Source organism: Passer domesticus, chromosome 9, assembly GCF_036417665.1.
Source record: "Passer domesticus isolate bPasDom1 chromosome 9, bPasDom1.hap1, whole genome shotgun sequence".
In the NCBI taxonomy this organism is placed as follows: domain Eukaryota; kingdom Metazoa; phylum Chordata; class Aves; order Passeriformes; family Passeridae; genus Passer; species Passer domesticus.
Window position 1 is genome coordinate 15,240,992 of NC_087482.1, and position 27,380 is coordinate 15,268,371.

The 27,380-nt window shown below is 46.3% G+C and overlaps 1 protein-coding gene across 4 annotated transcripts; it reads right to left on the reverse strand.

Moving 5' to 3' along the window:
* Positions 1–16,583: 16,583 nt before the first annotated feature.
* On the reverse strand, positions 16,584–26,943 carry LOC135307683 (serine/threonine-protein kinase PAK 3-like). 4 transcript variants are annotated; one of them, XM_064432089.1, is made up of 8 exons: positions 26,189–26,943; positions 24,245–24,308; positions 22,028–22,137; positions 21,082–21,199; positions 20,148–20,247; positions 19,526–19,722; positions 19,065–19,199; positions 16,584–17,536 (listed from the first exon to the last, which is right to left on the reverse strand). In XM_064432089.1, the coding sequence occupies exons 2-8, from the start codon at positions 24,263–24,265 to the stop codon at positions 17,492–17,494; spliced, it is 726 nt and encodes a 241-aa protein (XP_064288159.1). In that variant the 5' UTR covers positions 24,266–24,308; positions 26,189–26,943; the 3' UTR covers positions 16,584–17,491. The 4 variants fall into 4 exon arrangements, with proteins under 4 accessions (XP_064288159.1, XP_064288161.1, XP_064288157.1 ...); XM_064432091.1 differs by lacking the exon at positions 26,189–26,943 and adding an exon at positions 23,378–23,426 and having other exon boundaries at positions 24,245–25,034; XM_064432087.1 differs by lacking the exon at positions 26,189–26,943 and having other exon boundaries at positions 24,245–25,035.
* Positions 26,944–27,380: the final 437 nt, after the last annotated feature.

Genomic DNA, 27,380 nt, shown 5'->3' on the forward strand with positions numbered 1-27,380 from the left:
TTTCCTCAGGTGCCAGCTTGCTGTCCAGCAAACCAATCTCATTCCATATTGGTTTGTGATGAGGCCACAGGGCAAAACAATGCAAAAAGAATAGGAAAAAAGTGGCCAAGAAAAGAGAAGCCCTTGACCTCCTTCCTTTATGTGGCAACCTCGTTTGGCTGAAAGAGAAGTGTTGTAGTATAGATGAAAGTAATTGCTCTAGTACAAGAAGTATAAATTTATTTCTAGCTCCTCTCAGTGTGGAATTTGTGTGCTAGATTTGTATAGTTAACACTTTGTGACAGGAGTCATGATTAAGCAGAGAATATTTTCTAGTTGAAAAACTCGCGTGACCAATAGCTGGTGAAAACCCAACACAAGCAGAAAGTTTGTTTGGCCACCCTGTCTTAATAGTCTCACTCCTGAGTGAAATTGGCAAAATGAAGCCAAGATCTTTCCAAAGGCTAGGGCCTGTTTATTGAAAGTCATGACAAGCTCAGAGGAGAGCCCAGGGTGAGCCTGGGACCTGGGCGGCAAGTCCGAGTTCCAAGCTAACAATGCTGCGTGCTGCACAGGGTGTTTCCTTGGACACGGGCTGGGCAGAAAGACCCAGGTGCTCAGCACCCGGGGCTTTCAAAGTCTCTTAAAGCCACAGGAGTGATGCGCTCTCAATCCACCTGTTGCTTGCTCCTTGTCTTGGTTGTTGGTTGCTCCATAAGATGGTGCATCTCTGGCCAATTATTCCAGAGTTCCGAGGCTTCATTGGCTGGCTGCTCTTGCAATCTTGTTTCATATTAATGTCATCATCTCATGAGGCAGTTTTCTAGAAAATTCCCTCACCCAGATCTCACCACCCCCACTCTACTGGGCATGCATTCCTATTTCAGCACATTTAACTCCATAACTTATTACTCTATAACTTATTACGTAAATTAAGTGTAACAATTTATTGCATTAATTAACAATTCATGGCCCCACCTACAAAAGCTAACTTTATTTATAACCCTACTGCCAAGAACTTGGAGCTCTGCTCCTGTGCCTTTCTTGGCAGGGCTCCTGGGGCAGCTGGTTACTGTGCCAACACTACCTGTTCTTCTGTATCAGATACAGGAGTGATGAGAGAAAAAAAGAAAACACAGTCTAAAGCAGAGCTCCTGAAGAGGGGACAGCCACAGTGTGTCCTTTTGTTGTTCAGAAGCTTCTCACCATCAGGGAAGGGAGCAAACCACATCAAAACCTACCACTTTAAAGCTGAACTGGAAATCCGATCATCCTCTTGTGGTATTCGCATATTCTGTGGACAGAAAGAGACTTCATTCTCTGCCAGGATTTTCCTGAGAAGCTGTGAGAAAGCTCAGAGAAAACAATTCTTCTCTTAATCTTTGCACCTGTTGTTGTGCACATGTGGAATGTGTTCTGGAGGTTGTTTACCAAAAGGTAGTTTCCTAATTGGACTCTAGTGCTGGTGTTGGATTCCTTGACCAGTTGGATCCAGTGTGTTGGACTGGCTGGGAATGGAGATGGGTTTTTCCTAGTAGTATAGTGTAGTAGTGTAATATAATATAGCATAGCTTAATAAAGCAATTATTCAGCCTGTACTATACTATAATATAGTATAGCTCAATAAAGCAATTGCTCAGCCTTCTGCAGTCATGGAGTCAATGCACATTATTCCCCCCATTCGAGGGCCCCCTGCCACACAATAATCCTATAAGGATTGATCAATGGCCTTTAACAGAGAAAAAATTAAATATCCTTAAGAGATTGGTAAAGGAGCAATTACAGGTCCAAGATCACATCACACCCATGAATAGTCCCTGGAATTCACCAATATTCCTCATCCACAAGAAGACATCGGGCTCCTGGAGGTTGCTTCATGACCTGAGGAAGATGAATGGAGTGACTGAAGACATGGGACCTCTTCAGCCTGGACTTCTTTCTTTAAAAATGTCACATTAAAAATGTGACTTTATGGTCTCATTTTTCAATGGGACCTTTCTGAGAGATATCCTTTGTTGAGAATAGAATGGGTTTTTCTTCCCTACAGGTTCCAAAGACTAGTTTTACAGTGTTAGGGATGATAGCACAAATTGTCATTAAGGCCAGAACAAGATTGTTCAGTTTAGCAAGTCAAGAATTTGCAGTTATCTATTTACCACTGAAAAAAGATTCTCTTGATTGGGCAATGCAAAATTCTGATGATTTACAATATGCATTATTAAATTTTACAGGTATTTGTTCTGTTCCTTACGTGGCTCACAAATTATTGCAAGCAAAATTGAGTTTTAGAGAGGAACCTATGTTAAGTGAGGAACCTTTAAATGCAATAACTGTCTTCCCTGATGGATCTGGGAAAAGTCATAAATCAGTTGTAATTTGGTTGAACCAAACATCTAAAACCTGGGAATCAGATTTTCTAATAATAGAAGGATCACCTCAGATTGTTGAGCTTGCTGCTGTGGTTCAGGCTTTTCAGCTCTTCCCACAACCTTTTAATTTAATCAGAGATTCTGTTGCTAATGTGGTTAAAAGATTAGAAGGATCAGTTCTAAAGGATGTTAGTAATGACACTTTATATTGTTGGCTTCCCTGTCTTTATACATCATTGCAATATAGAACTAATCCATATTTTGTTTCTCACATCAGGGCTCATTCTTCACTTCCTGGATTTTTAGTGGAAGAAAATGCGAGAGCAGACAAACTGGGAATGGTTATTTCAAACACTCTGCAAAACATTTTTGAACAAGCAAAACTGAGTCATGTCTTTTTTCACTCAAATGTGCAAGCACTTGTGCAAATCTTTCAAATTTCTAAAAGTCAGGCTAAAGCTATCATCAGTACTTGCCCTGACTGCCAGCTTGTGCAGCCTCCTGTTTCTTCAGGAGCGGTCAACCCGCAGTGTTTGCAGAGCCTGCAGTTATGGCAAATGGATATCACTAAATACCTTTCCTTTGGTAAATTTAAAAATACTCATTTTTCAGTAGACACATTCTCTGGTGCAGGTTTTGCTTCTCTTCACACAGGTGAAACAGGTAATTGTGCTTGTCAACATTTTTTGCAAGCTTTTGCTTCATTGGGTGTGCCCCAAAAAGTAAAAGTCTGCAATGGTCCCGCATACATATCTCAAAAATTGGCCACATTTTTAACGGATTGGACTGTTTGTCACCATTCTCCCACACGTCAAGCAATTGTTGAGAGGACACATCAGACGTTAGAACACATTCTTGATCAAGAATGAGGGGGGGAGTAGAGATCACACCACAGATGAGATTGAACAAAGCTTTATATATTTTTCATTTCTTGAACTGCTCTGTTGCAGAACCTGATCCACCAATTTTTAGACATTTTTCAAATAACACTCAGGCGCAACGAAAAGAAAATCCCCCTGTTTTAATTAGAAACCCTGGGACAGGACAAATTGAAGGTCCTTTCTGATTAACCACTTGGGGCAAAGGGTATGCTTCTGTCTCTACAGGTGCAGGAATTAAGTGGGTCCCAGTGAAAAACATCAAACCATATCACACCCCAGAAGGTGTTGATGAGTCCAAGACTGTAGAAGCAAGTACACAGACGTGAGCTGAATAGAGGGATCACGTGTCACACCTGACATTCCTTGTTCATTGCTGGGACCTGCAAACTCTGATTTTATGCTGTTTATAAATCTGTCAATTGTTGGTTTTGTAGAGCTTTTTTGGCAAAAGTGTGGTTTTTGTTTTGTGACATTATAGATCCCCTCTATTGGGTTTTCAAAAGTGAAGTTTTTATTAAAGGTCAAAAGCAAAGTTTTTAAATTGAGGAAGATATGGGAGGTTCTTTTGCCAAAAATTAGCTCACTAAAAGAATGGAGCAAAATTGAATGATACACTGATGTTGGTTGTTTTTAATTGTTTAACAATTTAACAAACTAATGCCAATATCACTGCAATAACACAGTGATATTAAACAGATGTTAACATCTGTTTAATATCACTGTTAAACAGATGTTAAGATTGTTGGGCATGCTACCCTTTGAAATAGAACAGCTGTTGATTTTTTCTTTTTCCTGGCACATGGACATGGTTGTGAGGAATTTGTGGATTGTGTTGCATGAACCTGTCTGATCATTCTGAATCCATCCACAAAAGTATACAAAAGCTGAAAGACTTGACAGCTCCAATTAAAGAAGATGCTGGATCCTGGTTAGATGATTTGTTCCTAGGATGGAGCCTTGCACCTTGACAAAGGGAACTTAGTAAAATAGGTCTATATGTGTTGGGTGTTTTGGCAGTGATACTGTAGTAATACCTTGCATACCTCAGTGTGTGCCACAAATGATGGACAAAACTATCAAAGAAGTGTTTAGCATATAAGAGACATAGGTAGGAAATGGATTCACAGAGAGTTCGCAAAATCTCACAGAGATGGTGGATGAAGGTATTGACATAGAAGAAGGTTTTGAATTAAGACCTTGGAACAGGTGAGACTTCTTCTGACAATGACTTGTAATTGCTATCAGACATGACTTATGCCCTTTGAACTGACTGGACTTTCACAACATTAAAATTGCTGTGTTGTAAAATAGCAAGGCTTAATGTGAGCAAAAAGGATGCTTTAAGCAAGTAAAAAGCCGATATACTATAGTACAGCTATGAAACGCAAGGCAGTTAATAAATGACACGGTTATGAAGGGTTTTTTTAGTCAAACCGAGAGGGAGAATTGTGGGAATCCTTAAAATCAGAAGGTTTTGGGAAAGCTGCAAAAGGCAGGGCTCAAAGACATAAGAACTGCGATTAGAGCTAATCAGCAGCCATAAGTCTGCAGCAAAATTACATAAGACGTAAAAAAGTAAGGACAAATGGAACAATGGTCTTTGTAGTAACGCTTGGCTAGAATAACTTCCTAAGCTACAGAAAAGTATATCTAGTGAGATATTAGGAACTTCTGAGCTTAATAATGGAGCTCTGTGCATTGTACTTTAAGGCTTACAATGGGTATTTCATTCCAAATTAGCAAGCATTGTTTGAACAAAAGGTACCTGTGCTTCTAGGGGTTGGATAGAACTATTGTCAATATGCTTTTGCTTTGTAGGATTGGTCAAAAAAGTTTACTTTTTTAAGGTAAAGTAACATTAAGTTCTTTGTGTGCTGCCGGGGACATGAGCTGCTGGCATCTTCCCATTGTCATAACCATGTAATGAGAGTGGAAACCAAACAGCTGGAAAACAAACAGCTCGAGGTGCGTTCCTCAGCATTCCCGTCCCGTTCATGGATTGACACAGACCCCTGGCCAGCAATGCTCTCCTCTCAGGAAATGTGGAGGGACATGGAGTTATTCAGCTTTGTGAAGAACAGGCCCCAGGAAGACTTTAGCTCCACTTCCCAAAACTTCAGGGTGGCTTTGAAGAAAGTGGGAGACAGCTTTTTTAACAGGACCAGTTACAATAGGATGTGGTCTAATATTTTAAGGAATAGATTGTAAACAAATCAAGTTCTTATATGAACTGTCCATGAGGTGGGTAGACTTCAGGATGCTTGTCTGTGGTTTCCACTGAAGTGTATTTTAGGCAGCTGAATATCATAGGGTTATTATACTGTTATATTATTTACTTAAGAGTCAAAGACGTACCTTCACAACAACCCCTTTTTCCCCTTTTTTCTTTGTATAATAAATAAAAATAAGGACAAAACATGGGTTTTGAGCTCTCCCTGAGTCTCTTTTTCACTATGAGAACCTGAGAAAAACCTCTTCTGGATGAGGCTTTTTTCATTTCTCTCAATGGAAAAAGAGAATCTAGGTTTAATAATATATTTTTCTTTACCAGCCAAGTTCATGGCTTGATCAGGATCATGAGCTTGGTTGGGGGAGGTTTTTTGTATTTATACTTTAAAAACAAACTTTTACTAATATCTACTGCACGAAAACTTTAGACATGAATAACAGTGCAAGCAATCCACCCTTCTCCCCTTGTTAAAAGTTATACATTTTGTTAGTGATTTAATAGATGACTTTTAACTTTTAAAATGTGTCTTGGTTTGAAATGACAGATGTCTGCTGAGGAAGGCAGAAACCTCCACTGAAATGGAAAATGTGAAACCCCTCCTTACAAATTGTTGTAGTTTTGAAATTAAGGGAGCCTCTCAGGCAAAGATGCGGGAGCAGGAACAACAGTTCTTTATTAGGGAAGAAAATAAAAGTCAAATAAACAATGCAGTAATACAAAACAACACTGCCAGAGTCAGAATACAACCTGACACCTGTCAGCGATGGAGAGAGACGGAAGACTGACTCAGTGATAGAATCCAATTTTATTGTGGGATACAAACACTTTTATATTATATACTACTTCAGGGAGACTAGTCATGTGTACTACAATGATTAGGTTAAAATCACATACACAAACTTATGCATATAACAACATCTCCTGCTTGCAGAGTTTAATGGGATTTTCTTTTTCTGGTAAACCTCTTTGATTTAATCTTCTTGCAATCTAAGTCTAATTTTCAAAGTTCCATTTGCTTTTGCCAAGGCATCCTGTTATCAAATCTCTTATGTTAACCCGGTCCAAAGTCCATCATCTGCCTTGTGTCCTCCAACACTCCAACAGACACCCTGTTGGTCAGGGGTTTGGTAGCAGTCCAATTGGAATGGTGGCTGCTGTCCTCCTGGAGTGTCAGGTGTGGTTCTGTTGAAGCAGTGATCCCGTAGAAAGGTGTAGTCATCCTCTGATGACCCAGTGGTGGTGTGGATGGGCCTGGTCTTCCTCTGGGAATCCAGTGGAAAAGGCAGCTGCTCCTCTGGGAATCCAGTGGAAAAGGCTGTCCTGGTGTCCAAAATCTCAGATGATATCCAGTTAGGAATGCTTGGCTCCTCCCTCTGGGCAGAGCTTCTCACAGTGTGGGATGATGTAGTTTTATCAGTCATGCTGTGGCACTCAATGGCCCATTAACACAGATGTGTCCCCAGAGGGAGGATTGGTCATGGAAGAGATAAAGAAAACTGCCCAATTAAGAGAAGATAACAGAGCCACACCTCTAACAGATGGCAAATAGAATACACACATTATCTTGCAATCTATGCAATCTAGGACAAAATGATGACAAGTGGTAGAACTTCAGTGAAAGAACTTTGCAACAGTAATTTGGTTATGACAAATTGATTTTTTTTTTTTAATGAGTATTTTAGTGGATATCCCTTGGAGCTTAACCATCCTTCTTGAAACAAGGCAATAATAATTAGTAGGAATACTAGGAAAACACATATTAATAGACACACTAAGGCTTCCTTGATGCACAGCAGTTATTGCCTGAAGAAGAAATAGCACATTTTCCCAATCATAGACCTATTGATTTTGGTCCTAACAATCGCAAACAGTCATAATGAGTATTGTACTATGAACTCTAAGGCATATTTTACAAACAGTTGTACATTTTTCTAACTTTTGTGTGATAACCCTTCAGTGTGTTTATTAGAGTTTTTGAAACATGACAGCCTTGATTTGAAAAGCTTTGTAGGGCAATGTTGGCTTTCTCTTGGACTTGGCGAGAAAGTGGCCCTCTCTCAGCTGCTGTGAAATGGCCATAGCATGTGGCCAGCAGCATCTTTTCAGGACGGCTTGCTTGCTATTGCTGACACGGCCCCACACCCTGGCATGCTTCTTTCCACTGTATTTTGTTGGTTGGGCCCCCACAGGGGCTTTTCCCACACTCTGCTTCTGGCTTTGGTGTCTGCAGCTCTTCTCAGATCCGACCTTGGAGGCAGGCTCGGGGGCAGGGCCACTCCCGATGCAGACACGCCAGGCTCCAGGGAGGGGTGACTTTGAAGCCAGCCCACTCAGTTTCCGTGGTGATGGGAATTGCGGCGGCCCCGGTGCGAATGGTGGGGGGCGATCTCAGTGGCCGCGTGGCACGGTGTAATGGCTGCGGAATTCCCCTGTAACCCGGGAGGGCTCGGAGCGGCTGCATGGCATGGTGTCCCCGGGGGGGAGCAGAAGCGTTCCCCACATGGTCTGCTCCCCCAGGGCAGGGCGGCGTGGTGTGCCCGCCTGGGTCGGCTGCCGGGGCTGTGGCGGCCGCCGTCTCTCCACGTGTCTGGATTGTGCAATCGGCGCCACCGGCCCTCTGGACGACATCGGTGTCCTTGGCTCGGGCAGCCCCCAGATGGTCTCCGTTTTCTGGGATTCCCCCACTCCCTGGGGCTGTGCTGGTTCCCACACCCGCTCCACATTGGTCAGCCACAGTCCCAGTAGCAGAGCACGTTTTCACAGCGGCCGGGGCCTGCCGGCTCCCGCGGCAATGCCAGCTCGCACACAGGGTGGAACGAAGAGGCGGCTGCACTGCTGCCCTTCCCCCTTTGCCTTTCAAAATCCAGTTCTTTAATAAGTCCAGAACAAGTGTCCATGGTTTTATAATACCGATGGCTGCATCATCGCCAAATGAGACTGCCTCAAATATATTTTGTCCAGCCCTCTCCCAAAAGGGCAAATCTAAAGCATTGCCTTTTGATATGTGCAGCTCATGGTTTTCGCACCATGTGAATAAAGCTTGTAGAGCTCGCTCATCGTGGTTTATTTCTCTTCTTTGAAGGAAGAAAATCAGTACCTTCGTTACAGAGTTTTCTGCTCCTGACATCCAAGCTCCCATGGTCTCCTAAGTGATTCCAGTCCACAAATACAGGGCTAGAAACCTCGCAGCACTTTATGCTACTTAGCAAAGTCCCAGGTTTTCAGCATATCAGTTCTGTCACCATTCCCAGCTCCCAGGCTGTATTTCTCCAGTTCCAAACACCAATTTGGGCCTGTTGCTCTTGTAATCTGGTTCCCACACCATTTCCCAGCTCTTACGCTGCTTGCAATCTGGTTGTACACCGATTTCCAGCTCTAACGCCATGTGTCTCCTTTGCTCTGTGCTTCTGAGTTCTTATCACTCTGGGGTTCACCACGTGTTAGGTCATGTCTGGGGATTGTGGGTGCAGGAGACAGAGATCACTCAGCCTCGAGGTTTGTGTGGCACAGAGAGGGTTTATTTCCCAGCCTACCCCTCATACAGAACATTTGAAAGACCCAGTCTGCATATTCTCATTGGTCTGAACTGCACACCCCCTCGGCATCTGGCCGGTGAAATGCTTGCAGCTTCCTAAGAGATCTGACTGGGGGAAGCCCCTGGCAGTCAATCCCGGGGCTTGGCAGCAAGCTCATCTCTGACATTTGGGAGCACCAGCCAATGGGTGCCTTCTTTCTGTTCAGTTCTGTTAGGTCTCGGTTTGGTTTCAGTTATGTCAGGTTGAGACTAAAGGCATAAAAAATGTGCCATGTTTACAATAAAGGGATCTCCTTTGGATGCATGAGGGGGTCTGTGTCACTTTGTTCCCCACTGCTGCATCCAAATCTGTCTTTTGGGAGTGCTAATTCACTAAACAGTCACTATACACAAACAAGGCATGGGCTATAATTATCAAAAAACTTCGAATTGTCTCAAGCCGTTTTGTTTTGTTTGTTTGACAGAACACCTACTTTATGTGTGAGGTAGAGAGTTCTATCTTACAGACTGCCTGAAAATAAGAGATACTGGAACCCCACCAGATCAGATCAATCAAAGCACTCCTAGTCTATTAGTAAGTATTAACAAGGTCTGAACTTATATTTTCTGTCTCAAGACTTTGTATGTACATCCATCCACACAATACCACTGTGATTAACTACACTGACACACAGGTTTGCATAAAGATTATTTTCCCAAATACATTGGAGTATGGTAGAGCAAAAGAAAACCTTGATTGCAGTGTCTAAAGACATTGCATCTGGTTAAATATTCTCTTTCTGTTCACAGCTTTAAATTAAAATTTACACCTTTATAACTAAAGGTACTATAAATAAAGGCACTAGAGGTTCCCATGAACTCCACAGATCTTTGAGAGGTGTTTGAAGGCTAGGTCTGTAGACACAGAAGTGCTTCATCAGCAGGTTTTAAGTTGCAGAGTTTTCTGACTATTTGCCACCTGTCACTTCTGTTTACAGTGTCTATAAAATAATTTTCATGCTGAAAATCACTAACAACTACCTTCCATATTTATTCATGGTTAAGCACTCATGCCAGCTCCTATTGAAGTCAAGAGCAGGTTTCTGAAAATAGCACGAATAGGATTAAACCTAAAAGGTCTGGCACTGCTATCACTGAAATATTAATTTGCATGTTTTCTTATTTTTCAACCAAAATATGACCATGGCTTTTAATGTTGGGTTTTTGCAGCTAGTATGCAGATGTAATAATCACAGAACTGAGGTCATTTGATATTACAGAAAGGTTAAAAACTAGGCATGGGAAGGTCATAATGAAAATTTTTAACTAACAAAAACTGGTTTGTCCTGCAGCCTTGAACTCATGTCCTTATACCCTTCCCAAAAGAAAACCTATTCACTGAAGATGCATCATCATCCCAAAAACATGTTGAAATTAGGCTCATGATTCCCTCAGAAAGCTAGGAGGTAATATTTTGCTGCAGCCAAAAGGTTATTAGAAAAAAGAATGAAAGCTGTTGGTGCTAGGTGGTGTTAGTTCTGGTTTGCATTTGTTCCAGTTAATTTCTTGGGTGTTGCTGTGAGCTGGAAAAGGGTCAGGGTTGAACACCAGAATAAAAGAGAGGTAGGAGAAGAGGAGAGGGGACAGAAAAGTAGGCTGTCAGGAGAGAATGTAAGTTGCCTAGCACCCAGCCAAAGGGGAAGGGGACAGGGATCACCTGAGGCTGGGAAAAGCAATCAAAAGCAGCATTGTGCTGGTGTGTGTGTATGTTCAGCTCTCAGGAGACAGAGATACACAGCCGGCTCAGTTGAATCCTTACTAAGAAGAAGGTTCTCTTTTGCTTTAATGACTTTGTCTCCACTTAGTGGTAACTAAGAGTTTGTTTATTTCTAACACCTCTCTCCCAGCAGCTCAGAGCGGCACTGCACAGTGCTTGCTGTGCTCCAGAGAGCACACAGCAGGCTGGCCTGGTGGGCCTGAATATTTCTGCAAAACACTCTGCATTTCACACCTTTGCTGTGGCTCAGGGCAGAACTGCAGGCCTGCAGGCGCTTCCTGGCAGAGCTGTGGGAGGCACTGGCTCCTGCAGATGTGAGCTGCCAAGCTGTCAGTGCCTCAGGCTGGCCTGGGTTGCCCTGGCAGAAGTGCCGTGCCTGAAGGACGCTGCCCTGTGCTCCAGCCTGCCCAGCAGCCCGGCTCCCTGCGCCGCTGCCCAGAGTGCTGCACACACTGCTGCCCTTTGCCAGGAGTCACAGGGCAGCCGGCACAAGAGTAGGAATCCTCAGCCAGGCCACCGGCCCTGGGCTGCCCCTGGCCTTCCTCTGCTCCTGGGCAGACTCCAGATGGCCAATGCCTCCAGTCTGGGCTGTGCCCAGCACGGCTACGCTTCCCCTCGGGAGCAGCCAGCTGCCACCTGGGCTCTGAGAGCGGAGGATTCGCCCGCTGCCAGGAAGAGGCACCCAGGGCCCGGCTGCTGCCTCCTGCAGCTCCAAGGGCCTCCTTCCAGCCTGCCTCTGCCCAGGCTCAGGCTGCTCCGGGCTCTGCCAGGCCTCTGCTGGGGCTGCACCCTGGCCAAGGCCGGGCCCGCTCTCACCTCACAGGCGCTGCCAGCTCTGCACCAGAGGAGACCTTTCAGAGCCCCCTCTCTGATCCTTCTGCTTTCTCACTTGAGCAAGGCTCTCCTTCCGCCAAAGACATTGCACTTAGGGATACAAATCCAAGTGGCAGGAACTTGAATGCTCCTGAGTCACAGCAGAGAGCCTGTATCCACATAGAGTATTTGGGCTGTCCCATTCCTCCTTTGTTTTTTCATGCAAATGCCATTGCCCTTTCTACCTCAAATAGAGGTACCACAGCAGACCAAAACCAGACACGTGGGTCATATTCCAAAAGCAGCATGGTCTGGAGAGGATAAATGAAGATGAGCATACCCCAATTTCACACCATGCCAAAGACACTGTAGGGGTGACTTCCACCTTTAAGAAACAACAGACAATTTACAAGGAAATCATGAGCTTATTCACAGAGTAAGAAGGAAGGAAATTACAAGGAGAGTTGTGGTTTTAAAAATTTTATTAATTTCAAATCCTACTCAGCAGACCTATTAGATAATCATACCCTAACCCTAAACCCCTAAGTTCTAACCCTAACCCTAACCCAAACTCAAACCTAGTCATAACACTAACTCTAACTGTAACCCTAGTCCTAAACCTACTCCTAAACCTAGTACTAAGCCTAAGCCTAAGCCTAAACCTAAGCCTAAGCCTAAACCTAAATCTAAGTCTTCTAAATGAGTTGATGTTCCAGAAACTTTATTTAAATCCAATCCTAATGTATACTCTATTCTCTTCAACAACTCTTCAACTCTTCAACAATCCTACTCTACATTTCTAATCTAAATTTCTTATGAAGATAACATCTTGAAATTATTGTTAAATTCTTGTCTCCTAATACTTCTTTTTCTTCTTCTGCAATTAAATGATGAGTGGTGCCAGGATGGAGGCTGGCTTGGATGATGTTACAAATGGATGCTGTCCACAGGAAAAAGAAAAAAAAGAAAACAACAAAGAAGAGTGGTGAACCATGACTTTCCAAGCTCAGTGCTTCACTGGCTCCATGAGGATTCCTCTAGTTCCTACAAAGACCCACAAAGTAGAACAATGGGACCATCTGCACCTCCATCTTTATGTGCAGGACCTTGCCATCACAGGCAAACCTGGCCCAGAATCCCACTCATCCTTTTATCAAGGTGTTTTCATCTTGCTGGGATTTTTGCCCTGCCAGTGCTCTAGAAATGGTGTTTCTGCCCTGAGGTTTCTTCCTTTCAGGAAACTCCAATTAATCACATGGGTCCCTGTATTTGAAAGACAGGCACTGTGCTGATTTCCACAGGGAGACAGAGCAGTGCCTACCTTTCCATGCCCTGCCCCTCCTGTGCTGGATGGCACCTTCCTTCCCAGCAGGGACAGCCCAGTGGCACTGGCTGCTGCACTTCCCTCTCTGCCACACAACCTGGCAGTAACCCTGGGGCAGTTCCTGTCTGCTTGAGCGTGCCAGGCAGCAGATGGGGCTGGGACAAGTCCCTCTCAGCTCTCCCTGTTTGCGTGCCAGAAACCTCCAAGGGTGGGCTGGGGGCACAAACCAGGGCCCCTCAGAGGCTGACAGTGAGCCCCCCACAGCCCCTCCTGCCCACAGCCAAATCTCTGACCACTCAGCCAGCCTGGCTTCCTTGGGTTCCTGCACCACCTTTGCATGTCTCTGTACCCTGCATTGCTCTACTTCAATTCTTTTGCCATTAGATAAAATGGGGCACCCCACCAAATTACAAAACAGGGCAACAGAAACCAGTCAGAGGACAGAGCACCTCTCCTCTCAGGAAAAACAGAGAGGGGTGGAGTTATTCAGTTGTGTGAAGAACAGGCCCAAGGAGATTTTATAGCCATTTTCCAAAATTCAATGTGGCTTTGAAGAAAGTGGGGGACACCTTTTTTGAACAGTACCAGTTACAACAGAATGTGGGAAAATATTTCTAAACACAAATGGGATGCAATCAGAGTAGATCTTAGGTAGAACTTGTTTACTTAGAGCATTCTGCAACACTGGCACACGGGTCCCCAAGAGCTTGTAGGTGCCTCATCCCTGGAACCATTCCAGGTCAGGTGGCAAAGGGGTCTGAGCAATCTGATCTCTTTAAAGATGTTCCTGCTTATGGCAGGACACTTGCACCTGATGACCTTTACAGGGCCCTGCCAGCCCAGCCCAGTCTAGGACTCCTCACCGTTTTCATTTGAAGAGCACCAAGAGTGCAGGTGAGGAGGAAGGGGGCTCATCTGATGCCTTGGACTTAAGTAGATGAGGAGCCCATCCCTCACACCCGGTTTCACCTGTGGCCCCTTTGCATTTTACCTGCAGGAGCTCCTTGGCAGACCAGCGCTGCTCCTCGTCTGTCTGCAGGCAGCAGCTCAGGAAGTCACACAGCCAAGGTGAAAACAGGTTGGGCTCCTGCCGCTTTTCTTTCCCTCCTGTGCCTATCAGGATTTGAGGCTGGGGAAAAAGGAAACAGGGAGGTTCCACCTGCTGCTTTGCCCATCTGTAACTTTGCCCATCTCCCTGAGCCCATTGTTTAAGCTTCATTCTGCAGTGGCAGTTTCTGCCCTGGCAGAGACCCAGAGATGACTTTCCTTCACCTACAAAAAACCCAAACCCCACATTTTTTCTAACATCCTACAGATCTTGACTTGGCAGCTGATTTCATTGACTGACCTAACAAGTGGGAACTACATCAGCAAAGCATGTTTGATTCTCTGAGAATTCACACCAGCTTGATAGGGTTTTTGGACGAGGGACTTTGCTATACTAACTCTGCTATTTCCAAGGATTAGTACAAGAAAGGCATCTCTGCCATGCTTGTTGGTCCCTTAAGCAGAGCTGCCATAAAACAAAACTCATCAAGTTCTCTCCTTTGTTCTTGAAAACAATGGTAATTGGAAGGAAAGAAAGGAAATCCACCAGGTATTCCTCAGGTAAGGAAACAAACATTTAAATCTCAAATTCCACACAGACACATTAAGATGCCTGCACAAATGTGTTGGGATGAAAATGCCTGCTTGGGCACACAGGAAACACCTGCAGCTCTGTCTCTCAGCAGTCGGAAAATTTCAGCTTCCCTTATGCAGCAAAAGAAAACTTTCCATGGTCAGAAGAAGGAGAGGTGCCATCCCTATGGTCACTCTCTGCTCATTTGGCTACTCAAGTCAATGCATTAATGGTAGGCCCATCCCAGAAAGTGCCAGGAAACAAACAGGGGGTTTTGGCAGGCTCTCCACATCACCAGGCTCTGGCTTGGTGATGAGGAGAACGTGGCTTGGGCTATGAGAAAAAACACGGTCACTAGGTGTTTCAGCATTACTGGAAAAGAAGCAGAAGAGACTCTGAGCCATTTACACCCTCATTCCCAGGCTTCCAGCATGTTTCCCAGTGAGAAGACACTGCACAGGGAATTGAGTTCCTCTCTAAAAATCATTGTTTTAGAAACTTTGTTGGCTTTGGGTTTCTTTTCTTCATTGCTGGAAATGTAACACCAGTTCTGAGAGGCTTGACTTGTGGTTTTAGGGGCATCTTCACAGACAGACAAGTGGGAACAATTTGAAACCCAAAGCAAAGTGTTGCCTCAGAAGAGTTGGGGAGTGTTTGCCTGTGTTAAGGCTTGAGCTGTCTGGCAATCCCCTTACATCCATGTGCAGAAACACCCAGCTGCTCCCCAGATCTCAGTCCCTCTGGGCACACAGGCCTCAGGAAAACGATTCCAGCCTTTCTCCTGCTCAAGAACATCTAACCTAAGCTGAGCTCCAGTTTCTTCAGTAAAGTCAAGGACGTTCTCTTCCATGCAGCTGACAGTGTTCATGGAGCTCAGCAGGTCTTCCTGATATTCCTCAGGCCAAGGAATTACAGTGGAATTTGGCCAGACATCAGATGAACATTATCCAGTGTGGTTCATGTGGAACCAAGCTCTAACGCTGACAAGCCAGAGGGAGAGAGCTCATTCTGCTTTTGAAAGATGTCAGTTAGAAACATAAGACACAGACTTGGAACTACTCAAACCTCAGCGTGCAGAATCCATCTAAAATAGACCACAATCATAATGGCAAGGGGCGTTGGAGTCTTGATAAAAACGCCCACCACGATAATAATAACTCTGCCCTAGTGGCAGTGAAATCAATGGTGGCCAAAGAGACTTTATTACTTTCCTCTTCAAACCAAAGGAAAATTTCCAAGCCTAAAATAGCCAATGTACTCTCCTTGATTAAAAGCAATTATAACAATTCATTCAAGTACGCAGACGTGAGCCAAACAGAGGGATCACAGGTCACGCCTGACGTTCCTTGTTCATCAGTGGAACCTGCAAACTCTGATTTTATGCTATTTATAAATGTGCCAGTTGTTGGTTTCGTAGAGCTTTTTTGGCAAAATCATGGGGTTTGTTTTCTTATGTTACAGATCCCCTCTATTGGACTTTCAAAGGTGAAATTTTATTTAAAATCAAAACCAAAGTTTTTAAATTTATATATATGGGAAGATCTTTTGCCGAAAATTAGGTCATTAAAAGGATGCAGCGTTCCTCAGCAGTCCTGTCCTGTTCCCGATTTGTACACAGCCCCTGGCGGGCGATAATTCCCTTCCTTGCCAGTCAGGGAATAAGGCTCTATGTTCTCTTCTGAACTGGCCATTCGTTCTTAAAGATGGAAAGTCCCCCCCTTGTCGGAACCCAGGACATCCCTCTGGCAGCTCTGGGTGGCTCGAGCCCCTGGCAGGGGGCTCAGAGACCCTGGCATGAAGGCAAAGACACCTGTGCCTTTGAGGTGTCTTTGATTTTGACCCATGGAGTAAATTACCAATGTTACGTGAAGAGCTACAAGTCACGAGAGTTTAAGCAGAATAATAATTTGTCTCAGGGTGAAAGGGTAGAGGTTTGGGGTTTTTAGAATGGGGGTTCAGGAGGTGACACGATCCGTCCTAAGGACGTGATTCATGGAGGTTCTTTTTCACTGATCTCAGGGTGCAAAAACTGACACGACAAGGGGATTTGCAGTAAAATCAAAATACATGTACTTTTATTAAATAGCCATAGAGAAGATGCGTTAGAGAGAGGGGAATGAAGAAAGGGAAAAGAATAAGGAAAAGCAAAAGAAGAGAGGGAGGGCAAGGAGGTATATAGCTACCAGACGTGCAGATGAAAAAGTCCCTCGAAGTCCGGTCGACGAAGAGGCCTGTCGTCTTCACGTCAGGGGAGATCTCAAAGGTATCAGTCAGGTCTAACCTTTTTTATAGTCCTTTTGAAATGGGGGAAGGGGACCCATTTCAAAATAGTCTATTGATAAAGGGTACAAGGAGTCCATCAGTAGTCCATCAGGAACAGGCGTCGTCAGCAGCAGATGTCGTAGGCAGGAACCATTGTCTTCTCGGTCCAGTGGTCGCTTGCAAAACTTGCTCCGGTCCCCACGCATACCTTCCCTCACCCTACGGTGGGGATTTCAGTCTTAGTCCTTTTGGGAAAAGAGGGGAGCTTTTCCAGGTAGGGGTCGCACGTCTCAGTCCTTGAGGGGAGAACCCTCTCCCATCTTAGTCCATCTGTCACGGTGGTTGATGTACAGTGAATGGAGGGTCCTTTTGTGGTGACCTCCGGGAAGGTCATTCCAGAGAGAAAGTCCAGCCAAGTCAGAAGGGTGGAGAAATTCCAGCACTAGCGTTGCTAGGTGATGCAGGCGAAGGAGAGCACACTGCCCCTTCTTGGGTGCAGTGTTCCATGAGTTGAGCAAACACACCCGTAGGCAATAATCTGGCTTGGTGGACCAGACAGACCTGGATTTTCAGAACAGGATCTTTCCCTTTCCCCGGTGGTCTTGGCTTTCATGACGATCGAGAGGCAAAAAATGAGGGAAGTTTCGGACAGACTCTCACACCTTGTCATCTCCTTTGCTTCTTGCATTCCCTTGCTGCAGGGATGGCAGCAATCAGGCTGTCAGAAGAGGCTTAAGAGAGGCTCCGCTGATTGCAGAAATGGATGCTGCCCAAAGGGAAAAAGAAACAAAACAAACCAAATTAAAAGAGACAAAGGAAAAAGGAACCATTTTTCCAAACTGAGTTCCTAACAGGGTTGAGCTGGATTCCTCCAGCACCCAGAAATACACAGACATGGGACTGAGGGCACCAGCAGCACGTCTGCCTTCATGTCCAGCATGCTGCTGGCACAGGCAAACACGGCCCAGAACTGCACTAGTCCATTCCTCATGGTGTCGTCACTTGCTGGGATTTGATTTTTGTCCTGCTATCACTGTGGGATTGCTGCTTGCTGTCCTAAGGATTTATTCCTTTCAAGAAAGTCAACAGACTTATTCAAGCTCCTCTTTTCTACAGACATGGGCTCTTTGAGTGTCCAAGAGAGATGTGGGGTATAAGGCATTCCTCAAGAGACTCCCAAGAGCTCTGAAAAATGTTGATCCCACATGTTGATCTCAGGAAAGCTGGACATGCAGGTTTTCAGCAGCAAGCCAGGAGCAAGGACACAAGCATCAGGGTGCAGATGTGCTCAGCTCTGGTTTGCAGGAAGAGCAGTGTCTGCCTCAGCACACCCCACTCCCTCCTGTGCTGGCTGGCATCTTCCTTCACAGCAGGCACAGCCAAGGAAGTGGCCTGGTCACCAGCTCCTTGTCTGCCACCAAACCTGGCAGCAAAGCCACAGCCATTCTCATCTACTTGATGGGGCAAGGCAGCACATGGGGCTGGCACAAATCCTGCACAGCTGTGCCTGTTTGGCTGGCAGAAACCTCCAAGGGTGGGCCAGGCGGGACAAGCTGGGTGCTCTCGGATGCTCACAGTGAGCTCCACCCCAGCTCCCCCATTCCCACAGACCAATCTAAAACCGCTTGGCAGGGACTGCTTTCATTGTGTTCCTCAAGCCCCATCCCCAGCATTGCAATACTTCAGTTCCTTTGCTACCAGGCAAACCTGAATACAGCACCTGAGAGCAAAAGAGGGACACAGAAATGACCAGAAGGTGGGAGCTCTCCTCTGAGGAAGGGCTGGGAGCCTTGTGCCTGTTTATCCTGGAGAAGAGCAAGCCCCAAGGAGACTTTTCAATATTTTCAGGGGCTTCTAGGAAAGTTTGGGACATTTCTTTTAGCAGGGCCAATTGCAAGAGGACAAGGGGGAACGGCTTTAAGCTAAAAGACACTCAATTCAGATTGGCTCTGAGGAAGAAACTGTTTGTGAGGAGAGTGCTGGAACACTGGCACAGGCTGCCCAGAGAGCTGGGAGGAGCCCCAACCCAGCAACATTCAAGCTCCGCTTGGTTGGCCCTCTGAACAACCTGATCTACTTGAAGATGTCCTTGCCAGTGGCTGGAGTTCTGGGCTAGATGACCTTCACTGGGCCCTTCTAACCTCAAGCAGTCAAGATCCTACTTGGTTTTCATTTGAAAAGCACCCAGAGTGGAGATTACTCTGTGGGGAGCCCATCTGATTCCCTGGAGTTTGGCTGAGGAGCAAACCCTGGCAGGGAACAGCTGTTTGGCCTGCAGCCGCTTTGCCTTGTACCTGCAGAAGTTCCTTGGCAGAGCCTCGCCTGTCCACATCCATCTGCAGGCAGCAGCCCAGAAATTCATACAAGCCAGGGGGTAGCCTGAGCTGGTGCAGATTTGGAACCCCTTGCTTGCCTATCAGGTAGCTGGCCTGAAGCAAAAGGAAACATGAGACTCTATGTGATTCTTCCATATCCTTCAGGGCTCACCTAGACCCCATCTTTAAAACTCCACTCTGCAGTGGCAATTTCTTGCCCAGCAGATGCTTAGAGATGAGCCTTCTCTCCCAAAGGAAAAAAGGCCCCAGTGCAGCCCCAGCTATTCCAGCACCAGGTCTTGCCTTGGCGGCTGATGTGAGCCCCAGAGACCTTTTTTGAAGTGGCCCTTGGTGGAAGCACTTCAAGCTGTGGGAATGGGATTTTCTCTAATGGACTGAGAGCAGAAGGACACGACTATCTGAGCACATTTCCACCTTACCTTGACACTGGTCTCCTGCATATAAGGAGCCTCTCCTGTGGCCATTTCTATTCCCACAATCCCAAGGGACCAGGTGTCCACTTTGGGGCCGTAAGGCTCTCTTCTCACCACCTCGGGTGCCATCCAGTAAGTGGTCCCGACCATCGACCTCCGTTTCCTGTGCTCAGGGCTGAGCACAGCACAGAGGCCAAAATCAGCTGAGGAGGAAAACAAACACTGCTTCAAGTAGGAAACCAAGGAAAAGGGCTTCTCACTCTCAGTCCCAGAACGCAGTGCTTAATGGAGCTGGAAAAGCAGCTGGGCTCTCCTTCCTCAGGGCTGCAGCCAAGGACATGGGCAATTGTTCAGGTAACAACCCGCCCAGGATTCCCACAAAACCTTGGCTTTTCCTCATTGCCCTGAACGTTTACACTGTAACTCTCTCCCTTTGGAAGGAGCACCCACAAACCAAAGTTACTCTGGATACCTGGTTGCTCTCTAGACCACTCAGCACCTTCCAGCTGCGGCCTGGGCTTGCACAGCGCTCCCTGCACTCTCAGCAGCCACTGCTGGCACCCGGCACCTCTCCAAAGCAGCCCCACACCGCCTCCCCGCAGCGCTGCGCCTCAGCAGGAATACCCACCCAGCCTGACGGAGCCATCCCGGCCCAGAAGGATGTTGTCACTTTTGATGTCTCTGTGGATCACCTGCTTGGCATGAAGGAAAGCCAGGCCTTGCAGGCACTGCCAGGGGAAAAAGAAACAGGAGGCCAAAAGTTACCCTGATCTGATTTCATTACATGCAAAAGGAGGCTGCTCCTGAAGATTCTCAGATCTCCAAGGAGCAGTGAGTTCTGGCAAGAGGAAGAGCTTGCTGCTGCAGCACTAGGAGAGCAGGATCTTTCCAAGGGAAGGCATATTAGCTTTGGAGGGGGAAGCATCAGTCAGTCGTTGCTCCAGACTGTTCCCTGCAAAGCCAGTCAGAATGAGCGCTGCTGCAGCGGATGCGCTCTCCACGTCCGGACGACAAACAATGGTTTGCCAAAAGAGGAAAACGTACCTGCCTTGGATACCTAGGGGATCACTGTCGGGCTGGAGACTGGAGGACAAGGGTTCTATGGCTGCCTCAACAGCAGACTTGGAAGTAGCTCTTTTGTCAGTTTGCAGCAGCAAGCACCATGCTGGGTGCCGTGCCATCCTTTGGAGTGGAGAGCTGTGACAGATGAGTCTCTCTTTGGCTTGGCCTCTGGTTTAAAACTCTCACAGCAGCACCTTTGCACTTACAGGCAAAGAAGGCAGTGCAGAAAGGCTCTGGGCAAAGGCTTGGGGAGGCAAAGTGCAGAACAGAAAATAAAAAGGAAAAAGAGACAGAGAGTTCAATGATGGTGGATAAGAGTGAAGAACAGAGTACAGGAAGGGCAGGGACACTGGCAGGCAGTTCAGTCCAGATGCTCTTTCTTCTCTGAAGCAGAAGAGCAACACAGAAAGAAAGCTCTGAACATGGAATCACTCACTTTGCAGTGCTTTCAAAGGACTAGCCTTGTCCAAGCCATCCCAAGCACAAGCAGGACCCCTTACCTCCCGACACACTGTTGCTATGTGTCCTACAGCCATCCTTCTCACGGTGACCACATCAGCTAAGGAGCCTCCATCCATATATTCCAACACCAGCAGGACAGCCTCATCCACAAGGTAGCTGCAAGAGGAAAGCAACAGCGTGGAGCTGAACGTGCACAGCTAAATTGCTGTGGGGAAGAAAAGATTACAGCTGAGTTTTGTTTCCAGGTCACTGGTAAATGAAGATGGAATCAAATGAAGACACACTCCACCTAGGCTAGCCAGTGCCTGCCATCTGTGCCACCTAAAGGAGGAAGGCACATCCATGGAAAAGGAGACGGCTTAGGTGGCAAGCAGTGGGAAAAGGAGGTTCAGTGAGGAAAAAGATAAATCTGGAAGTGGACACATCCCAGCAGCTGCTTCATCATCTTCAGACACAAATTGCACCATTCCCTCCAGCAGCAAGGAGACACAGTTTTCACAGCTTTTACTAAAGGCAAGTGGTTGTGCAGCACTGCCAACACCCTTTGGAAAACCTTGCAGAAAGGACAGTCACAAACAGGAAAACAATTTCAGACCTGGCAAATTATGTGTCTCCTAGCCTAGTCTTTTGGCATGCAAGGCTATGGAAAATAGTGGGAACAGCACAAGGTGCATAACCTCTGGCATGTTTTCTCCTCCAACACTTAGAAAAAAATCATGCCCCAAACCAGCAAAACCACATGCAGCAAGTGAACATACAGGCTGCTGGCTTAGTAAGAGAGCCAGGTTTCTGAGAGCAATCTTCAAGCTGTTTATGTCAGGAAGCATTCATGGGGACAGAATGCAAACTCCTCCCATGCCTGGTGCAGGAGTGGATTGATGTTCATTGAAAGATCCATTTTCTGCCAGTGGCTAAAGAGCTTTTAAATCTTTGCCTTGCAAGTATGGAAATGAACGTTCCCAAAAAATCACCAGAACTACTTACCTTTCTAAGTAGCTGACAATATTGGCGTTCTTATTTTCTCTCATGAGCAGGATTTCTTTTAATACTCCCTCACAGCCCTGGTGCTGGAGATAAAGTTCCTTTACAGCCACCTACGATGACATTCAAAAGCTCTTAGGGACAGACATGACCAGAGCCTCTTTCTCTGGCCCTCATGGGCCTGGATGCCTTGTCACCTCGGAAAAAAGGGACTCTAAACCATCAACCACAAAGGGCTAACACCACCCTCTGCACCTGCAGGCTTCTCAAACAGACTTTATTTAGCACTACTATTATCATTTACACACGCTTTGGAAGCCAAAAGTAATTTTTCTCCTGTGAAGAGATGGCTGCCAATTCAATTGTGTGCCAGAGTAAACACATAAAACATGATGGGGAAAATGCTGTCAAAAAAGAACTGCAAAGCGACTCAAGGTAAAGTTACAATCCCAGCACATCCTCACTTCTTCAGTTTGGCTTTTGCAACTTTGAAGAACAATCTTTAGAATTGAAATTATTGAATGGGTTTAAAAATGAATACCCCTTTCTGTGGTACACTATGGATGTGCCCCAGGTTCTAAGTACAGGGCTTGGGGCTTTTGGACGCCTCCGAGACCTCCCTCCAAGTGCAGTTCCTGAGCACAGCTCTGCAGCTGGATAAGGAACTACCTTCTCTGATTCCTTACTATTAAGGAAGATGGAATGTATTTCCTGAGAGTCAAAAAGGAGAATTCAGGACTTGGAACTTCTAGCCCCAAAGAGCAGCAAGACTCTCCAAGACACCACCATGCCTGTTCAGAACAGAGAGCATCTCTCTAGTGGAACACAGGATCAACACAAGGTTGTATTATTTAAGGCTCTTCATCAACTTCTTCTCATTCATCTGTGCACGTGTCTCTCTGTGTCTCTGTGTGTGTAGGTGTGTGTGTATGTGAACTAGGTTCCCTAGGACTGAAAGGCAAAACTGTGCTCCAGACAAGATCTCTCTTTCTGAAGGGCTTGCATTGTATTTTCCAACTGAATCACGTGATAGAAAACAAAATATCTGTGTCTGATCCTGGGCTTAAGAGGAATTGGGCTGGAATGATGGCTCTTGCCATCAGCTAATCTATGCACATTTATCCAGTAAGTCCAAGCTAGCGTGTCCTCTGAAAGACACCACGGCCATCCTTGCATTCATTCAGGTAGGTAGGAAGGACAAAGTCTGTCCAAAATGCATTTTGCAGCCTGCCTCTAGACAGACTGCTTCTGCAGAACAGCCTCTGCAGCAAAGACAGGCGGCCCAAAGCTCTGGCCACAGATCACATCACAGGGAAAGCACTCAAGAGCTGCAAGATCTGCACGGGCACTCACCGCTTGTCCTGTGGCAGTGTCGAAGGCCTTATAAACAGCTCCAAAGCCCCTAGAATCAGAACAGTGGCAAGAACAGAGACGTTGTTCAGTGCTGAGGAGCAAAAGGCAGCCCAGGCAGGAGCTCTGTGCTGCCTGCAGTGTCTCTAAAACACTGGGCTTTGTCTACTCTTCAGCCAAGGGCACAGCAGCCCAGCAGCCCTCTGCCATGCAGAGTGTCCAAGAGAAAAGCTGGCTCCCACAGGAAGAAAAAGGGCTGCTAGAATTCTCCAATACACACACTAACTTATGCATGTGGGGGGGGGTTTCTTTGCCTTTTTCTTCTTGTATCTCTGCCTGTGACGTGCCTTTCCAGGCAATGAAACACACAGTGCTGCTGGGCCTTCTCACTGCTCTCCTTTCATCCTACCTGCCAAACTCAGGCAATGCCACACAGCCTTTCTTATTTTCCTGACCACTGAATATTGTTTCCAGAAAAATACTACTAAGAAATGCTACTGAGAGCTGTTATCTGACAGCTGTCTGGTGGGAAACAACACACAAAACCTGCTCTCTCAGCTTTTCCTTCCTTCATGAGTGTGGCCATATTACTTTGAATCATACAAAACCATGTCTCCTGGGAAAATAGGCAAACTGGTGCCCCATCTTGGAGGGACAGGAGGGCTTCCAGGTCCTGCTCCTTGAGGCAGCCAAGACATTGTCAGCATCCAGTCATCTTTGATGATGCCTTGTACTGCCTCAGTAGTGAGACAGGGACAATCTGGAGCCAGGCTCTGAAGATGCTTGCAGCTTGCCTGACTTCCCACATGCTATTGCACCACCAAAATTCCTGGCCTGTGGTTCTGTAGAAATAAGTGTGGCTGCACTCACCCACTGCCAAGATGTTCCCATCCAGTGTACTTCTTTTCTGGATCTTCCACACTCACCACACACCCTGAAAGAAACAAAATGCAAGAAGCAAAGTTCAAAACAGAGAGATTGAGCTTGCAGGAGATCTGAAACCCAGCTCCACTCTCTGGGGCTCTGAGCAATTTGTGGTCTTTTGGCTAACGATAACATCAACAAGAACAACAACAACAGCAGCCCCAGCAAAACAGGCAGCTCTGCACAGAGTCTGATTCTCCCACACTCCTTTGCAGGGTTGCCTTGAGGGGAAACTAAGCCCATGGAAAAACCATCAGAGCAGACAGAAATCAGAAGACAAACAGGCACCAAGGCAAGCGGCTGTCATCTACAAATGGGAAGGAGGGCTGAAAAATCAGGAGCCTTCATTTTCTTGGGAAGAAACACTCTCTTGGGAGATTCAGCACAAGATTACATACTTCCAAAGATTCAGTGCACCCTGGGATCTGGGATGAATTTTTATCAACATCTGCTTTTTGCAGAGCAGAAAGAATATTGCAAAGTGAATTCCAGGAGAGGAGGGGATGTTCCCTTCCTCTCAGCAGTTTGCCTAAAGAATGCCTTGACATTTGCAGAGAACAGCAGCTCATGCTACATCCAAGAACAATGACTCTAAGAATTAGAACACTTTTCATTTAGGAGCAGGCTAAGTTCTGAAGATCACTTTGCCCGTTCCTCATTTAGTGAAGAACTACAAGTGCTGGTCTTCAGCCTGGGCTGCAGCAGCCACAGGCACTGGACTTGGCCCCTTGAACAGCACCCACGTGCCCCATCTTCCCAAAGGGCACAGCCCAGACGGGGCACAAGGACAGCGCCGGTCCTCAGGCGCTGCCGTGACACAGACACCTGCACAAAGGAGATGCTGATCCTCTCACCAGCCCAGGCAAAGCTGCAGCAACGGGGCAGCAGCTGCAACCCCACAGCTGAGGAAGGCTCCAGCCCCTGCAGGCACAGCAGCTGTCAGTGGCAGGGCAGGTATGACAAAAAGCTTGGCAAAGCCTACGAACGGCCACTGACAGCCACTGTCAAGAAGCCAGAGGCACACCCAGCTCTGTTACAAGCTATTGACCCCACTCAAGACAGAACATGGTTGTCTTTCTCTTCAGACCCACGGAGGAGTCAATCAATCCACCTTTTGTCCCAACAGCTGATGGCAGACACTGAGTAAACTGGGCTCTGCTCTGTGCCTGACCCGTCAGTCCCTGACAGCACTGCACTGGCAGCCCTTACTAGTTGTAAGAAGCAACTCAGCTCTACTGCAGAGTCACCAAGGCCTTGGTGTGCTTTCCTTGAGTGCAGGAATCTGTGCAGGGATTGAGGCCAATGCTTAGTATTCCAAGAGTGTTTATCAGCTGGGCATTAGCAGTGACAAAGTGCCTGGTACTGCAGGAACATGCAGCAGAGGGGCTGCAGGCTTCCTCCCGAGAATTGCCTGCAGGGCACTTCTATCTGGAAATGCCACATGAATGTGTCTCTTTGATGCATCTTCCTAGGCATACAACTAAAATATCAAACAGGGATTGTCAAAAAAAGTGTGGTGGTTTTCTTCTTTTGGGGCACTTTGAAAACAACTCTTCCTATCTGATACCTCGGGATTGTTCTAACAATGTAACATTTTAACTTTTAGGGCACATTGAAAAGACCTCTTCCTCTCTTATTTGTGCTATCATTTGATGTTCTCATCCAGAAGGTCAGGCTAACCAAAATGTAGAATTCTTATCAAACCCAAACTGTAGAAGGAACAGTAGAAGTACTAACAGTCATAAAAACAACACCAGCATTAAACCAGCCCCACAGACAACCAAGTTCTGGGAAGTATTTTGTCTCCAATGACTGGTGACAGGTCAGGAGTCTAAAAGGAATCCAGGAAGCCAAGTGTTCTCATCAGTTTGGCCAGACTAGCACACACACCTTCACGGAGGCATTGGCTGGGTTGCAGCCTTCTGCTGCTTGCAAAACAATCCCTGCTTTTGTCTTCACTGCACAGGGAAGCTCAGGCAAAGCCCACCCACTCCCAGCTGCCCTCAAAGGCAAAAGGAATGCCCCAAAGTGCTGCCTGGCTGCCCCCAAGCACAACACTGGCCTCTGCAGAGATCCACAATATCTGTCTTGTTGCCATGATAATTTAGGGAAAAAGCCTCTGCTAGGATTTTTCCTGTCCTGAAGAGCTGAGAGCCTCAGGAAAGAAATGTAAACAATGGCTATCTGCTGCTGTGGAATGCCACGGGTGCATCTTCCATTAGTTCGTGTAGATTGTTTTCAATCAGTGACCAATCACAGCCACCTGTGCCAAGGCTGTGAGCAGTCACAGGTTTTTGTTATTGATTCCTATTCTATTCTTGTCTTGGTAGCCTTCTGATCTTCTTCTCTCTGTTCTTTTAGTATAGTTGTAATGTAGTATTTTAGTATAATATATAACATAATAAATCAGCCTTCTGATGAAAATGGAGTCAAGCCTCGTGTCCTCGCACCAGGGATCTCAGTCTAAGCAAGAATTGGTGACCCCTGGACGTGTGAAACTGATGGTCACCCCAAGAGTGACCATGGAATCTAGCCTGGAGCTGAAGAAACGAGACCCTGAAGATGGGCAGAGTTCACAGCCAAGGCAAACAGGAGAACCTGTTGGACTTTCCTGGAGATTGTGTCCAGAGACTGCAGAGCGGCAGAGCTGCACAGCTGGATCCACAAGGATACTGTCTAAAGGTACTGTTATTTTTTCCCTTCCTGAAGATCCTGCCATTCGCAAAAGGTGGGAGGAAAGTTGGGAAAATGTACCTTCGGAAGCTCAGGTTCCGTTTACTGCGTCAGAGGAGAAAGTTATTAAACTCTGGTGCAAATGGGGACGCAGGGACAGAATTCCTCAATGTATGTTGGAGAGACGGTGTTATGAGTTCTTCAGATGGGCAAAATTTCATAGATTTATTACAAATGTCGTAGACTCCCTTGATTTAGGTTTTTGGGAGTTCATGGACGCTCTTTTTAGGTGGACAATAGTCCAGCGTGTTTCATCCCCAATGATGCATGCAGTGCACGTATTGATTTATGGCGTTATCTTGAAATGGGGACGGGCTGCGGGGGACATCATGGCTCGGGAGCGCAGTCG

Coding starts and splice junctions, on each gene's coding strand:
- LOC135307683 (XM_064432087.1), bottom strand. CDS start 24,541: ATGGGCTTAGTTTCCCCTCAAGGCAACCCTGCAAAGGAGTGTGGGAGA. Junction 22,138..24,244: donor TGGGAACATCTTGGCAGTGG/GTGAGTGCAGCC, acceptor ATGTCATCGTAG/GTGGCTGTAAAGGAACTTTA. Junction 19,723..20,147: donor GGATGGCTCCGTCAGGCTGG/GTGGGTATTCCT, acceptor TTTCCTCCTCAG/CTGATTTTGGCCTCTGTGCT.